The sequence below is a fragment of the Egretta garzetta genome, unplaced genomic scaffold (genome assembly GCF_000687185.1).
Source record: "Egretta garzetta isolate BGI_Z169 unplaced genomic scaffold, ASM68718v1 scaffold59, whole genome shotgun sequence".
Classification (NCBI taxonomy): Eukaryota; Metazoa; Chordata; class Aves; order Pelecaniformes; family Ardeidae; genus Egretta; species Egretta garzetta.
In genome coordinates, this window is record NW_009267230.1 from 3,254,522 (window position 1) to 3,272,537 (window position 18,016).

Sequence of the window (18,016 nt, forward strand, 5' to 3'; positions counted from 1 at the left end):
GAGGTTTGTGGAGGACTGTCGGCTGTGGGAGGGACCCCAGGCTGGAGCAGGGGAGGAGTGTGAGGACTCCTCTCCTGAGGCGGAAGGAGCGGCAGAGACAGTGTGTGATGGACTGACCCCAACCTCCATTCCCGTCCCCCTGCACTGCTGGAGGGGAGGAGGGAGAGAAATCAGGAGTGAAGTTGAGCCCGGGAAGAAGGGATGGGTGGGGGGAAGGTGTTTTAAGATTTGGCTTTATTTCTCATTATCCTACTCTGATTTGATTGGCAATAAATTAAAACTGATTTTCCCAAGTTGAATCTTGTTTTGCCCATGACAGCAACTGGTGAGTGATCTCCCCCTGTCCTTATCTCAACCCATGAGCCTTTTGATAGATTTTTCTCTCCCCTGTCCTGCTGAGGGGAGTAACAGAGCGGCTTTGGGGGGCACCCCACACCCCTGAAGTTAACATGAGTTTTTAGATTGACTTCAGTGATTTGGGGGTCAAAACTTAGGTGCACTGGGGATTACATTTGACAACATTTATTGTTCTCCAACATGATCAGATGCATCTGGGACTAAGCAAATTGTCAATTCTTACTGTGAAGGTGTCAAACATCCAGTAATTTACAGTAGAGTGATTATCAGCTGGAAACTTAAGATGCTTTTGCTGATTGTGTATCTAACTTGTCAGGACCCACTAGATAATCCTTGCTTCCAGGCAGGTGTTTATGTAGTAGAATGTATAAGTTTTTTTTATAGAAATAATGCTGACATTTTGTCATGACACATGTAAAATGAGCTAAAGTGTATTTCAGCTTTGGAAGACTTCGTAAGCAACAAACTAATCTTCAGCAAGGTTAACGCTGACAAAATTATCAAAAAACCCAGTCCCTCATATTCTAATTCCTGACATGTCAGACTAAAGAAAACTGTATTAAGGCCATATAACTAATTCTTTTTAAAAGCTTTTCTTTTTTTTTTTTTGCCTTGAAGGAGACTGCTTCAAATGATGATTTAATTTTGAAGGAAATAAAAATCACTATGGAATAACCATTGTTTAAGACCTGTGCAGCAAAGTTGCCTACCATTTTTCCAAGAAGAGAGGAAAGTATTAATACTTGGCAGCTATTTTAAAATAACAAATTTTGTTCTGACGTGATTTTCTAGGCAAACTGAAATTCCAAATGTAATATAATCAGGAGACTGCATTAGGAAAATGTAGTCAGACTGTTAAAATAGAATTACTTTATGATAACTCTACAGAAGCACTTAAGAAAACAGCATTATTTCAATCATTGCTTTTGCATGATAAGGCAAATGAATTAATATGATAAGATAGAGAAAAAAAACAACCCTTCCAATCTATGAGGAAGCAACACAATCACTTGTTTAGGAAGAATATAACTATTTTATTAAAAGTATTGTAATTACATGAAGGAGAAGCAACAGTGTAACTAAGAATTAAAAGACCCATTTCACAGGATATGGTATTTAAAGAAACATTTGGAGGATTTACAGCAGCTTACTAAGCAAGCTCTGTAGATCTTCAGAACACAGTATTGGTACCATTCTAGACTGCAGACCATTCAGGCACACAAGTACGTAACTCCCACTGTTTTCCATTAAATTTAAAACTTCAATAATTTTTTAAAAAATTATTTAAAAGCTGTATCATGCAAACATTTATTTGTCATATAATTAAATTTTAATATGTAAAACCATACTGTATCAGCCTGAAATTTCTCTGATCTGCATAGTTAGAGATTATAAATTAGCTTTTGGTTTACTGAATTCTATTACTTCATCAGAATAAAGTTTAGCAATCTCTTGCTTAGTAAATCCATATTCTAGAAGTATCTCTTCTGTGTGTTCCCCTATAAAAGGATCTCTTTTAAATGATGGAACAGCAGGGGTCCTTGATAGAAGAGGAGCAGGTCTAGGACTTATCTCTTCCTGATCATTTTTGATAAAAGAACCTCTTTGTTTGTTATGCTGATGTGAGGCAGCATCATCAAAGGATAAAACAGGGGTCACACAGGCGTCAGTACCATCAAATATGCTGCACCACTCAGCTTGTGTCTTCTGTGCAAATATGGATGCAAATTTTTTCTTCATTTCCGGCCAGTCAGAGGCGCTAAGCTGATGGGGAAGTTCAGCTGAATCTAGCCCAAGACCTGAAAGGAGAAAAGCAAAGTTTAACTGTAGTATACCTCAGATACATCACAGTGCTGCCCACAGGTAAGTAGGTTCCTTGAGAAGCTCATATTCTGCAGGCAGTCCAACACAGCAGAACATACCAACTAAAAGTTGCTTGAAACTTTATTATTATATTGATTGAAGGTGAGGGAACAGAAGAACAAAATGTTCTGTTAGTTGCAATTTAGACTAAACTGCATCAGCTACAGCCTTTTAACTAAGTACATATAATAAACACTCATTTGTGTAAACACTTAAGAGCAGCAGCTGCCTAGCAGTAACGTTTTGTCCTGAGAACATTTTCTATAATAGGTATTGTATTCTCTACCTGGCAGTAGCAACACAAAAGCCTGCTGAATGGGTCTTGGACTACAGCAATACACTTGTAGAAGCCAGTACATCCACCAGAGCTGGAGATTCAGCAGGCTACACTGCGTCCAACACAGTCGAGTTATTTCTGTGTCAGAGACGAGAAGATGGTGTGGATGGATATACCTAGTCTCCATGTGCATGAAACCAACCTGCTTCTCGACTCCCTCAGTCGGAATGGACTCAAGCAGAGTTTGATCCTCTTCAGGACACTTCCCAGGCTCCAACTCTCCACTGCTGCTCTTTTGGAAAAGTGAAACCCAGAGCCCTTACACTCACTAACTGCTGAAGAACTCCACTTCCCAGAAGATCAGTTGCATGGACCACCTAGGTATGCAATATGCACATCCCTTCCAAGACACAAGCAGAAGGTGGACACACAGGCTTTGTACTGAAAATCTCCTGAACTAGGCAAGGCCTAGGTCCTTCCCTTAACTAAGGACCACCTTCCCTCTCAGTGGGGAGTTTACATCCCTCCTGTGCAGCCCCTTTCCCATCTCTGTGTCTGTTCTCATGGAGTCTGCTCTCTGCACTCCCTACCCTTCCATTCTACTTCAAGGCGATCCAAGAATTGTTTTCACTTCTTGTAGGGCTTATCTCAAAAAGGCGGTAAGAAACAAGAAAGAGAAAAGGCAGTTAAACCACACTTTCAAAACAGAGATAGTACAAACAGCAGTACAAACAGAGTCTATGATATCAAATAGAAATCAGAAGTGGCATATTGAAGGCTGTCCAAAGAGCCATATCTTAAAATTCAGGAGCATGAATGTAGCTGAGAAAAAAATCATAAAAAGCAGGGATAAGAAAGAAGTTAATTTGAAAAATTAGAAAGAGATAGAGAACAACTATCATAATGCTTCACAAACAACAAAAAAAGGGAGCTGCTTAGAAAACAGCTCTGTGTAAAAGGCAGAGAAAATGTGGAGTTCTATAAACATTTAATTTTGAACATTCTTTCTTCTATCTTTGGAGATCTGGTATCTGATGATTTCACTTGCAACTGTTAATAGGCTTGGCGACTAGGTGCCTGTTTGCAGGTAGAATTTACACAGAACTCCTCTAATCTTTAGCTGTAGATAGGCAGAAAAACTTTCTGTACCTTCTATTTCTACAGCTTCCTTATCACTAAGAGGGGTAGACATATAGCTACTGAAACATACAGGGGAGAGGAAAGGAAGACAATGTCCATTCTTCCACTCTTTAAGTTCTTTCTTTCTGCTCATAATCTCCACTACATGCACTTCTTGGAGCTCAAAGGCTCCCCCAAGTTATCTTAATATTTAAGGATTTCACTTTTGATCACAAGATTCTTAACAGCAGTTTTGGAAATTAATACATGCTTTGAAATGTTACTTTGGTACTGCAGAGGAAAACAGAGAAATTGCCAGTCTCCAGACTCAGTCTTCCAGTTGTTCATGTTTAGAAGAAAATCAACACAGTCAAAGACGGAATAAGCATTTTCACATCTTACTAGAGATTCCTACAGATAGCGGGGTAAGTATTACTACAAGGTAAACATCAGGCCTTATTGAGTTACCAAGTCATGTGCACCTTAAACCACTAAACTGACAGTCTAGTCTTCATAACCATTCATATCATCCTAGAAAAAAGATCAGCTGAAGATTATTCATGCTGGTTGACTATCCATCATTAAATAGAAGCTAACAATGCTTTCAAAATTAATGTGATTATTAATCTTAAAAGTATAATACTAAAGATGAACAGTGCTATATAGTTTACTTAAGAACTAGGAGGTGAGGCAAATTTACCTTCCACAGTAAGTAAGGCTGAGTAACAACACACTATCTGAGCGTGAGATTCTGTCTCAATGCATGAAATCTTGTCAATTGGAAACATTGTTTCATAAGTATTTGTTTGCTTATTAATTATGGTTTGGGTTCTAGTAGCCAGTCCAACATGAAGGGAGCTCTACCATTATCCCATTACACAACTGCATTTGAAGATCATGCCAGATGGAAAGTTGGCTGAACCTAACCATACATGCTCTAGCAAAATAGAGCGATATGCAGAACTTGGAGATTAATATTACATGCTCATTTTCCACTGACCACTGACGACTTCAACTTTAAATAGCATGAACTGACAGCATTTAAGCACTACAGCTTCTCATTTTCCAGCTTGGGCTAACCGTTTGTGGTGCAGACGAACAGAATCACAGCAGGAGTGACTGAGTCAACAAGGAAACAATTACACAGCACAGATTGTTTGGGCTACCACAGGATGACAGATTTCACCCAACATAATCAAAAGCAAAGTATCTTTTACACAGAATATCTGGTAAAGCAATCACAACTCATTTCCAAGGTATTTTGCTCAAATTTTCATCTAGGGATTTTTGTTCAGAGAAGCCCAGTAACCTACCAGAGTACAGCTCTGAAATAACTTTTATTTTTGAAAAATGAAAAACTAAGTCTCCTTATAATGATATAGCTTTAAGTGTCCTTTAAATGCTGTAGCTTTATCGACATAAATCTGCACATGATTTATTAATGCAATAAACTGAAATCCCTATTCCTACAGAACTTTTTAGACAAACTGCAGTAAAATTAGGCACCTATTTCAAGAGACAGAAAATGGTAAAATTATTTAGATAAATCAGCAAAGTTGCTATGGTATCTTGGAAATAAGCTGTTTCTTACAGTATTTCAGCCATACTATTTTAAAAGATTATTTAGGATCCCTAGCACAGCTTTTTTCAGGATTTTCTTGTTTTAGCTTGCTGACTTTCTTTTGAAAATTGTGTGCGCAGTAATTTTGATGTTATGTTGCCACAACATGACTGAATAGAGCCCTCTAGTATGGGAATCCTTAATTTTAGTCCGAACCACAGCCATAAGGTGTATGCCATTGCTCTCTCTCTAAGTATTATTCATTCTCGCTCTGAGAAGGAACTGAACTTTAGAATGTTCCAAGGCAGTAGGGAATTTTCATTAAAGTAACTATGTAGAGTTTTTTCTCTGCTCAAAATTTTCGAAACTAAATAGTTTTTTAGAAAGTGACAGTTCAGCAAAAGGTTGATCAGGCCCAGAGAACTACATTGCTGCAAACGCATCCATGGCTGTACTCCAAGTTTACATATTTAATAACCACAATTGCAAATGTTTTGGTGCAGCAAGAACCTGGCCCTCTACACTATTTGTACAATGTTTAAGTCGTATCATGATAAGTAAATTCAAACAAAACTTAACATTATGTGTAACTGAGGGTATCTAAAGTGTAATGAGGAAACTGTTTGTCCACTTTGCATATCTCAATAACAACGTTGTGTTGAATTTGGTACGTTAGCAGATTTTTAATATAGTATACAACACTTTATAATCACAAAATGGAGAGCCCTGTGAAAATCCTTCATAATGATGTAAACTACATTTTTCAAGTGCTTCCTGATTTTTTTTGCTTCTTTTTAAATAGAAGTCACACAATGTAGGAGTATCGAGGTAGCACGAAAAGAGTGCTATAAAATACATGTTCAGAACTTTTAATGACTGTTAGTGTTTTTCACATCAACGTAAATTGATACTAAGTTCACCCTATGTAACCCAGTTTACACGACATGATAACACAGAATCAAACCTTTACTCTCACCTGATATACAAAATTTACTGTGTTCTGCATGCTTCCTGTAGCCTGGCTACAGCAATACCAAGCACATATTTCTAAAAATCAAGAGAAACCTGCAGAAGCAATTTACAGATCAGTTGAAAGACTTTGTCTCTTTCTGTCAAAACATTGAGACTTAACATTAGTAGCATGTTTCTTACATCAGATTTTTCATGAGATGCAAAGGCATTTTAGTTATTTATTAGCTGACTTTCATAGTAATAAAATATAAGGAGGATTACAGCATGTTTGTTAACAGCAAATAGTCAATAGTGAGCCCAGAATACAAATCCTAATACTGCAGCTACTACAGCAATTATTTACCATACCTATTTTATATAGCTTCAGTTTCTCATATAACCTTTTTTTTTTTAAATTCAAAAATTTGCAGTAAGCAGAAATGTAATTTCCCTGCCAAGCATGATCTACAAAACTGACATTCTTCTCAAATGGGGATGCTGTATTTTCTTAAACTTCATCAGTTCCCCTCTGCAGACCCCTTAAGAGCTTTCCTTGCCATGTCATTAACCACACGCTGGTCCAGCACCGAGCTCCTAAATCTGCAGGGAAACACTGAAGCGTACCAAAACCAAAAGGAAATTAGTTTCACTTCAGCTAACCAGAATTCTGTGAGCAGTGACAAGTGGTTCAGAGATCATGTTCCTTTCTCAATTCTGCAATCTTTTAATCTCCAGCTCCTATATCTGCAACACCCATATCCTTGTGTTTTTATTACATAGGAGTAGCAAAAGTAAGCTACTCTCTGACTATGGACAGAGAGAAATAAAGTAGCTTTTGAATATATTTTATCTGGAGCAGCACCAAATTGCTCACTAGCAGAACTGAACAGAATTGTGGGAAAAAAGTATGAAATAAAATTATGGAAACTGAAACTGGAACATACCATTTTAAAACTACTTCAAAGCAGGGGATTAATGCCTGGAACAGACGACTCAGCCTAAGTCAAAGCTCCTTGGGTTTGTGAAAGAGCAATACAATTCTCACAAGCAGCTTTTTCTTCCCTATAACATTCAAGGGTTTACATTCTGAATTGAATTTCTGCAATATATATCCCAGAAAGGAAAAAATCCCTAAGCCACAAGAAGGACCTGCTGTTCTAATTTAGTATACTGTTGCTTCAGAAAGTCTGCAGGCATAACTACTGAAAAGGATAAATATTTCCTATGTGAAAATCTGAACAATTCATAATAGACACCTAAAATACAATGAAGAAAGACCACTTATTTTAAATGCAATATTGTGAGAAAAATCTTTAACTCAGTCTGATATTTTAAACAACACATTTCTACAAAGAAAAATTATTGACTGTACACCAGCAAAGACTGTGATACAGTTAAAGGTAAAAACCCAAATCTCCTTAGAAGACTGTAGTCTGTATGTTGGATTTTTTAAGTATGACTGAAACAGACTGAAACACAGGCACAGCTGTGATTGCAGTTGTTGTCTACTTACGAATGGACACACCAGTTCTTTACTGCTGGAATAACTATTTTTGAAACTTCAGCTTTTAAATAAAGCCATTTTTGTGCCTTGTAAGCATAAGGAATACTCTCAAACATGAAAATAAAGTTGTCCAATGTGGCTGTGCCAGTATAGGCAGATGAATTCACAGTTGCTGCTTCAACTTTCTACTCTGAACTTCTGAGAAACAACTAAGAGGAAGACAGAGAATTTTAACATTTTCCTCAGTAAAGAGTTATCTAAATAAGACAGAGACCAGTCAGTGATCATGTTACTGACCACTGGATTCATCCATCAGAGGCTTCTTTCTAGATAAGCTGGCTGGCTGGTTGAGCAAGAAAAGTCTGAGTCTTGCCCTGTAGCAATGATCAATAAAAGAAAGCTGGAGTGTCCAGCAAAGGTTCACTGAGAAGAAGAGTGACAAACAAGACCAGACTTCATTACAGAATTTCTTTTCTTTTTGAACAAATGTAGATTCCATCCCACTCGTATAGCTTAAAAGTAAGTGCTATTCAACTTAATCTCTAGAGAGGAATAAAATACTGCAGCCATCAATACTGCAGACAGGTGTTTGATCACTTTAAGCCAACCATATGGGTATTTGAGTAAGCAGCTTTATTATTTTCTTTTTTCCTTTATATTTAATACAGTCATTCTCCCTGAAGACACGTACGGGAATTCCAAATTCCCTGACTTCCAGAGCAAAGGCTTACATTTTAGTTTGATATAGTTTTATATTTATTTTTGTTCTCCATTTCTTGCAAGCAAAAAAATCTCAAGGGATTAGATAACATTTCAAATAACTGCAAAGTGTAGAATAATCAACCATACCATCTTTTTCAAGATCGAGTGGCTTAGAACTGGAGTTCACAAACAGGACACTGAGAGACAAAGTACCAGCTTCTTCAGCCAAGAACATGGCTCTTCCAAACTTCTCATCTGATCTGCGGGCAGCACATAATGCGAGACATGTCCCTGAGTCACTCCAGAAGCCTTCCTTATGCGTTCCATGTATCAGCACGTACCAATCTGAATATTCTATGCAATTGCACAGCCCTTTTTAAGTTACACAGAGAAGCAGCCATTTATAGCCACAGACATGCAAGAACTTTGGGAGTGCCACAGGTTGCGAGAGAACAAAGCCAAAGCGTACAGAACAAGATCTCTCTTTGGGATCCTGCTCATCAAAGGCATACCCCACCTCACAATCCCGTAACTTCATTCCACCTTACCATGCTCCTGGATTTCAAAAACTCCTGGAAGTGCAGGCCTTGGCACTGACTATGCTCTTGTTAGAGCAATGTAGCTGATTGGGGCTGAGCTGGCAGTAACTGCTTGTGAGAGGAATTGTCATGGTTTAAGTCCAGCCAGCAACTGAGTACCACACAGCTGCTCACGCACTCCCTTTTCCCCCAGTGGGATGGGGGGAGAATTGGAAGAGTAAAAGTGAGAAAGAAACTCACGGGTTGAGATAAAAACAGTTTAATAATTACAAACAAACAATAATAAAAAAATTGTAAGGAAAAGAGGGGGGGAAAACCAGTAACAAGGAGAGAGAAAAATAAAACCCAAGAAAAACAAGTGATGCAAATGAAAACAATTGCTCAACATCGACCCATCGATGCCCAGCCAGTCCCCGAGCAGGGCCCCCCCACCCCCGCAACCTCTCCCTCTGGCCTTTATAGGCTGACCATGATGTCATATGGTGTGGGATGCCCCTCTGGCCAGTCGGGGTCAGCTGTCCCAGCTGTGCCCCCTCCCAGCTTCTTGTGCCCCCCAGCCTCCTTGCTGGTGGGGTGGGGTGAGGAGCAGAAAAGGCCTTGGCTCTGTGTAAGCCCTGCTCAGCAGTAATGAAAACATCCCTGGGTTATCAGCGCTGTTTCCAGCACAAATCCAAAACACAGCCCCATACCAGCTACTGTGAAGAAAATTGACTCTATCGCAGCCAAAACCAGTGCAGGTATCCAAGCTACAATTCAAGAAATAATCACTGGGGAAAGACTGAGCAAGAATAAGGAGCAACTCCAGTGCCACCCTCATTTGGCAAAGACTCACCACGTGTAAGTCGTGCACGTACAAAAGTGGTTCATGCAATACTGGGTACAGCTACTTTAGGTAGATACTTTGTTGGTATTCCTTCTACTCCTTGAGCAAAACTAAAATTAGATTGATAATTTTTATACCCTTCATATTCAGGGTAATAGAAAGACAATAAATACCAAATTCTTTTGTGAATTTTTTATATTTTCATAAATTCTGTATGGAAACCATAGCAATCTACCAAAGGAGCACAACAGAAGAAATTATTTTTAAATTAAATAACCACTAAGAAACCAAGAGCACATCTGATCAAAAGCACACAAACAGTTCAAAGGTAAAGTGGCACCTGCAAATTTCTGTTTTAACTTCACAGAATTATTTATTTTGTGTGACCCATTCTAATTTATCAAACAGATAAATCATATTTTATAGTCATATTTAAAGATTTTTCAGTCAAATACAAAAATTATATCCATAGCTGGACACTAAAAGCACTCTGAAGTTGTGTGGTGGAAATTAATTTATAAAGCTCAAGAAATATTAAGAACTACTTCCAATCAACATTCATTTCTGAAACAATTTAAAGAGTTTCTTTTTTTTAAAAGAAGAGTATGAATAACTGAACTTGCTTGAAATTTTATTTGCAATACCAAAGAATTAGGTCTCATTTTTAAAGTATATTCACAAACCCTTGAAAAAGGTGGCTCCCAAAAATATTGTTTAGTGCTCCAGCCACAGACTACCATTACCTAAGTGCAGTTTCTGAGGGTAAGGTGAAGAAGGGATGAAAAAGAAAGAAAGCAATTGCTAGAAGAAGAAATAGTCAGCTGAACACTACTGCCCAATTAGCTGCAAGAAGTGTTTGGCTTTTACAAGGAAATCAACATAACCAATGTCATGAATCAAAATCAAGTATTAAAGTATTCATTCAGTTATGCTTTGCTGGTGTGAAGCAACTGCTCCAAGCTACTTACCCTTTATTAACTGCTCATAGAATTGAGGCTCAATGGCACCAACACCCATGAACTTTCCATCGGAAGTCTTGTAGGTTTCATAAAAAGGTGCACCGCTATCTAGCAGGTTCTCACCTCGAGGTCTGGTCCAACTTCCCAAACGTTGCCATTTCCACAGGAAAGAACTTAGGTATGCTACTCCTTCTACCTTGAAGATTTACAGGAAAAAGTAAGAGCTTCACTACCTTAGTTAGCATGTTACCTTATTTTTTCATAAAACAAAACAGCAAAAAACTACTACCAGTTCTGTCCTTTGCTAAGATTTTTAATGTCAAAATCTCTGGTAAGCAGTTTCATTTCTTAAAATTTTCAATTAGTGTTTATATTGCATATGTGAAATCATCTAGAATTAGAGAATAAGAAGGAGCATAAATGTAATAATACAGCTGCAGATGGACGACACACTTTCAACGAACAAAGTTTCCTTGTTTAGCAAGTTTATAATCATTAGGAGTTCACAAAGAAAATGTAAGTCACTTTAGGTGATAGGACAGCTTCTTGGCTCTACAGAACGTTAAGTATCTGACAGCCATCAAGCCTTCTAAACCTCTGGAAATAAAGATACCTGTGCCAGTCCTATAAGTATCAAATTTTTGTCTCAACATTAATTTCTTTGAACATACTGATTGTAATAAGACTGCTACTTTTAGAAGAAAACTGGAAGGAAATCAATTATTAAAGCTCCCTTATATTATGGGAACTGGGAAGCTAAACTCCTTCACTAAGTTAAAAAAAAATTATTCTCCTACTCTCATCACTGGCAGGTAAATAGACATAGCAAGGTAAGTGTCTGATGAATACAGCACTAGAAAACATGATTTATCCTGTTCCAACTTGCTCCTTAAAATTTTGGCTATGTAGAGTACAACCAGATGAAAATTGAGTTTCTTCAGCTTTTCAGTAATTATCAAGTTTGTACCAGTCTTTCCAAGCTGTAAGAAAGAAAACTATTGTGTTTTTGCAAAGGGAAGCCACACTGCTCAGGAAAGATAGGTGTGGTGTTGAAATGCACTTGCAGTGATAAGAAAGCTTGTAAAACAAGCTTGTAAAAACAACCTGCAGCAGCTGGACTTTTTAGGGATATTGGACAGGAGTCCAATTGCTAAGAAGGCTTGTAGAACAAGCCGTTACCACCTCACAGCTTGTAAACAAAACATTACCACCTCCCAGAGGGAAAACAGAAATTTGAAAAGTCACAGGTTGGCAACCAAAAGCCGTGTATGCTGTGTCGGTCAGAAATAAGCATTGGATAGGTTGTGAACCTGGAGTACTCAGCCAGTGGGGAAACAGGGGAGGGCTCTGTGTGTCACGAGCGAGGGTATATGAGCCATGCTGTGTAACCATGGTGTGCTCTTCTGCTTGCGGGCACCTGCCATTGCAATTGTGAATAAAGGTATTTTTTTCCTTCACCAAAGAACCTGCCTCAAGAAAAATTATTGAGACATTTCTCACACAAGAAAAATCACATCCTACAGTTTTGCTCACCAGCAGAATCCATTTTTCTTTCAATTGCATTAGAAAAACTGTAAGAGAAGATGAGGCAGTAACACTATATGGCCAGAAACGTTCCAGTGGAACAGAGGAAAACCTAAGCTGTATAATTTTGATTCATGCATTTTCAGATGTGTAAAATAAACCTAATATTGTCTATAGAGAAAAGCACAGTGGCTGTACAAAAATAAAAAGCTACTGAATTTTCATGTGGAAAGATCTATGAGTTTCTACCTTTCTAAGCAAGAATTTAAAACATGCAAATCTTTGGTCATGAAGGCTTCTTCATTTAATGTGCATTACTTGGCCTGTTTCTCAAGTACCTGCCACAAGGACAGGAATACGTCTGCCCTACTTGTGATGTGTTAAAGTCAGTGAAAGTACTTTCATATGAAAAAATATTGTATACCTTCATCTACATGTTTGCAAAATGATTGCAAGGATATCAAAATAGTGTTTGCTTTACTAATGATCTGATCTTGCATTGCTCATATTAACAAAAAAATACGTAAAAACATTGGAAATAAGGATAATAATAGATGAAGATAATACCAGAATAAGCTTTAACTCCAAATTAGATTTTGGTGCTGACAGAACTGCTTACAATACCTATGTACAGTGCTACTTACGCTGGAAACACTTAAAATAAAATAGTACATCTGTTTTGGACTGGTATGGGGACTTTAGAAATATCCCTGGCTGGGCAACTGGACAGCTAGCTTCTGCCTGAGGCCCACTGCAATTCAGAGACAAGTAAAAAGGTGTCTAACATCTGCACTAAACCTCCAAAGGCATGCTCAAATAACACCACACACACACTAATATGGTCACGTTCTTTTAAAACATGAAAAGGACAATGCAGGGAGACTCCACTTAAGCCTAATTGCAGAATGACTACAATAACGGTTACGCATTTCACTTAATTAAAAGCATCAGCAGTCTCTGAAGCAGGGACAAGAATCCAGAGGCTGGTGTAGAGTACACCATGGGGTGACCTCTCTGCTCCGCAACTCTTCTGTTCCTTCTGCGGAGTGAAATGGTTGGAAAAAACTAAGAACGAACCCACATCAACCTAATCTTTATCCTTGTGACTGATGAATGCCTCTAGGACGTGGGAGTTTTGGTTTTGAATAGCTCCAGGCTGTGAAAAACCTGGAACCCCAGTCTTCTGTGGGACAGCTAAATGCTCTTGCCATGAGACAATTATACAAGTGATCATTACCACCATCTTCTCCTGTGGCTGTCTTCACAAAGAATGAGTCATGCTTGGTCAGATGCCTACTATCAGCAGAAGGCTCTGTGTCTGAATTTGGAGTGAACCTAAAGTGTGGCCCTGCCTCACATGCCTCTATTCCAGCATGCTATGAGAGTGCAGGTGTACAATTGTGCCTACTGTATCATATTGTGGTGTTCACTCCACATCCTACTGAGCACACGGGAACTATCAGGCTCACTGTAAGATACCTACGATCCCTACAGAGTCATTGAGAAGGGACAGCGACTAATGTGAATCAGTTCACACCAGCCACTTAATTCTTCTGAGGTAGACAGCTGCAACGCAGGCCCTCATGTGTACTTTGTACTCAGCGCAACGTTAAGACTGGATGCTGTGAACAGGTGATGCAAATCGAGCCCTTGGCCTGATCCTCTCTACCCTCTTCTTGCATCGGTTTAGTTTCACTAACTAGAGGAGTTCCTCTTGTGTATACTACTGATGACAAGAATGCTCCCAAGCCATTTTTTCAGCTTTCAGCGTAGTAATTAGAAATAAAAGATAAATAACAAATTCTTCTATCACAAAAATTCAGATCTCCATCTAGAATTACTAACCTCAAAGACAAGAAATAATTAATTTTTTTATATTACCTCAGAAAAATAGACACTGCAATAAAAGGAAAAAACAAACAAGCAGTCAGTAAAACAATCCATAAAGTAAGATGAAAACTTAATAAAAGTAATCCTGAGGACACAAAGCTGCTAAAAAATAAATTAGTTTTTCCTCTTCTACTGTAGAAAATTCCACCATTAATTAACATCAACATATTCAGACTACCTAAACTGTACAACAACTTAAGTAATAGGCCTATTAAATAAAAAAAAATGTTAAAACAAAATGACAGCTGAAATGCTGTGGTACTGTGATTTTAAAAATATCTACTTCCATGAAATAAACTTAGATGTAAAACCAGGCTCATCAACCCAGTCTATTTCACTGTCTTTGCTGTTGATGATGCATGTATGTTTTTCAGCTGTCTCACTGAAAGTCTTTTCAAGTGAAAGGAACATAACAAAATGCCAGGTAAAGTACATCCAGTGATACTGGACAATATTCCATCCACTTCACAGGTCACCAGGAACATCAGCAGGGAACTGTAAATTCCTCAAATAGAACGAGACAAGAAAAAATTGAAAGAGAGAAGTTTTGAGGGCTTAAAACCACAAAAACCCACAACACATTCCATTCCCAATGAGACAGAGATCTCATTAGGACGTTAGTGGACTTACGTTGATTCTTCTCATAACAAATTCTTTTAATGACTTAAAGTACCAATAGTGAAAATAAGGTAATACTCCAAACTAGAAGAAATGTCTTTTTAAATATTTGAAGACTTGTCACAATTCTGTGGGTTTTGCTTTACAAATATGCAAACCCCTTCAATTCTCCATTGTAGGTCATGTTTTTAGACTCACATCATTTTTGTTGTGTTTCTTGGACTTCCTTAAATAGGTCATTTTTTTTGAAAGATGATGGCTAGTGTCAGAAACAGTATTCCTGAGGCCTTATAAAAATTGAATAGATTAGAAGAATTACTTCAGAAAGTCTGCTGGCTCTGTTTCCTGTTTATACATCCTAATACAGTGTGTGTGTGTTTTACAACAGCATGATACTGTTGACTCATGTTCAGCTTGTGACTACTACAAACGCCCAGGATTGTACTTTAGCCAATTGTTCTCATATTGCATTTGTGCAGCAAATTGTTTCTGCCTAAGAAAACTAGAGCAGCAGTCTCCAAGGATTTCAGCCAATTTTTTTCAGGTCATTTCTCCAATTTGAAAAGGTCATTTTCAATTCTAATCCAAGTGTCCAACATACTTGTAGTTCTTCCCACATGCATATAATCTGTTAATTTACTAAGTACAATCACTCATCCATCATTCAGCTTATTGCAGAAAACACTGAAAAAAACCAACAGACGTCTGTGGAACTCCCATCAATTAAGTTTTTCGTTTTGACTATCAACTACTAATTAACTATTTTCGGGGTAAAACATTAGACCAGTTTTGCACTGATCCCATAGAATTCTCATCTAGACCATAATGCCATGCCCTGCTTCTGAGAATGTCATGTGAATTTGTCAAAAACTTACTCAAGTCAAGATAGGTATAATCTCTTGCTATTCTCCTACCTTCAAGACCTCTTCAACAAAGGGATTTTTTTAAATTAATGTAATTTGTTTCCATTTATATTTAAGTCCAAATTATAGCCTTAACCGTATCACAAAACCCTGAAAGGAGGTCAAATTTTAATTGCAACGCTCTTTAAAAAGAAAAACAGAAAAAGAGAGAGACAGAGAGAGAAAAAACACTTGCAGATAATAGAGGTTTCAAGGATAAATGTAAATATGTATTTTTCCTCTGTGTGTAAGTGGGTGGCCTTGCAGTAAAAAAATCCATAGTATTCACTATTAAGCTAATTTATCCTTTCATTTATTCTATGGCACATTAACATAAAGTGTTTGAAATTGACTTCTTGGCAATAATCCATAGCAGTGCAATTATTTGAGGGAGCAGTGCTTCTAATAAGATATGACCTGTCACAAATCCATGAGCAGATGGATCTTGGATAAAGCTAATGCAATTCTTTATTTCATTAGGATCATCATTTGTGCTGTTAAGCATGCTGTTAATTGCTCATTATACACCCTACTTCCCTGCACCAAACTTACTCATCAAATATATACAGTTAATATGTTTTGAAGAAGGCAGTCTAGTAAAAGGAAAGATAGGGAATGGCACAGGGGGAAAGCCACAGTATGTGTCCCATGTCATAAAGATGTTATGGCAACAGTGATATGTGAAAACTGTTTGCAGGTGAAGAAATAGCCATTTTATGAGATTACATACTTTCCCTTTCCCAAGTTCTCCATTTTAAACCTTATGAATAGCTCCAATTTCCTCCCTTTTACAGACCCAGAGTAAGAAAAAAAAAACCAAAGAAGCAAACCTAAGAAACCCCACTTTCCTCAAGACCAAACTTACCATGCTTGCATCGATGACCTGCCCTTTTCCAGATTTGGTACGTTCATAAAGGGCTATAACAATGCCCATTGCGCACATGACACCTCCACCAGCAAAATCAGCCAGAAGATTTATAGGTGCATAAGGATTTTCATCTTTTCTACCCAGCTTTGACAGCACACCTGACAGTAAACAAAGTAAAACTAAGTATAAAATTAATTACAAACCTTCATTTCTACATTTCTACAATTAAAGGTTCATTCTTTTCAATCTATGCAAGTAAACAAGGGATAAAGCAAACTTCTACCAACAGTCTTCTGCCTCTACTCAGCTGTGTCTTAGCAAACAGTTACTCTTTAATTCACAAAAGAATATCTGAAATCATATTAGTGAAGATGCATTTAATTAAAGAGATTAATAAAAGTCTCACAGATAAACCATTGATAATTTGGCTATATAAGAACAAAATTTAATTCAACAACGTTGTGCATGGAAATTCTGTATTAGTACTTTCTACATACATAGAACCTCCCCCATAAGAATTCAATAGTCATTATGAACATGTCTCAAAGCACCTTTGGTAAGTTTTTATTCTCCTAATCTTTTAAAGTAAAAATGCAGATGTACAGTATTCTGTGCACAGAACCATGAATTAATAATCATAACAAAGGATTTCACACCAACAATTACACTTCACTCCTTTCCTCCCTCTTCAACCACCTTTGGAAAAAAAAAAAAAGGTTGCTTGTAAAAGAAATAGGTCAATAACACAGAAAGGTTACCTCTGATTGCATGCAATGCAGGGAACTTAGGTTTATGCCAGAAATTATGCAGAAATGAAAGGGAACAGACCAAAGGCTAAGTCAGTTTACTTCAAACGCAGCTTGGAATCTTTTAGCATTTCTCTGCTGTCCTGAACAACCTCTTTACTGTCACCTTACTCTTTGTAGTTTCCTCACAGAGATTCCCTTTGGGCAAGCAAGAAACTCTGTGGTATAATCGTATCACTCCTATGCCTGTAGCCTAAGGTCTGAGACTTGCAGCATACATGGCCACAATTTCCTGAGAACTGCATGATTCTGATGCATTGTTTAGTTAGCTCATGGTTTAATGCACTTCCTAAGTGCAAGCAACTGAGTGCACAGTATAAAGATGTTGCCAAAGCCTGTAGTGCAAGCATAAAACCCTGTTGCTGACTACAACATCACTTCTCATAGTCTAAAGGTCATCATAGCCACTGGCAGATTAACATACTAACTTGTATCTGGAGTTTCTAATGCAAGCCATTTTTTAGTTAAAGAAAGCCAGAGCTCACCAGGAAATATTCAGGCTATGAGATTTCATTTTTGAGGAATGATACCCCCCAAACACCTTGTCCTATTTTCTTTAAATAGGCAGAAAACCTTGACCTGTGAAATTTCAAGCAAAATGCTTACATTTTAGGAAGATAGCGCTAACCAAAATACTACTGATTTAATCGGCTCCAGAGAAAAAAAAAAACCTTTTTTGTAAACAGGAAGTACAAATCTAAGGTACCTTACAATCTAAGGTAGCGATGGACTATACTGTTTCCATACTGACTC

The 18,016-nt window shown here is 37.7% G+C and overlaps 1 protein-coding gene across 2 annotated transcripts in view; it reads right to left on the minus strand.

Moving 5' to 3' along the window:
* Positions 1 to 1,472: 1,472 nt before the first annotated feature.
* Positions 1,473 to 18,016, minus strand: part of AMACR (alpha-methylacyl-CoA racemase) — a 22,424-nt gene continuing 5,880 nt past the window's right edge. For both annotated transcript variants that reach the window (XM_035902694.1, XM_035902695.1), the window contains exons 3-5: positions 16,455 to 16,615; positions 10,665 to 10,851; positions 1,473 to 2,156 (exon numbers count right to left, since the gene is read on the minus strand). In XM_035902694.1, coding sequence (XP_035758587.1) covers positions 1,747 to 2,156; positions 10,665 to 10,851; positions 16,455 to 16,615 — 758 coding nt within the window. In that variant the 3' untranslated portion in view covers positions 1,473 to 1,746. The remainder of the gene's footprint in view (positions 2,157 to 10,664; positions 10,852 to 16,454; positions 16,616 to 18,016) is intronic.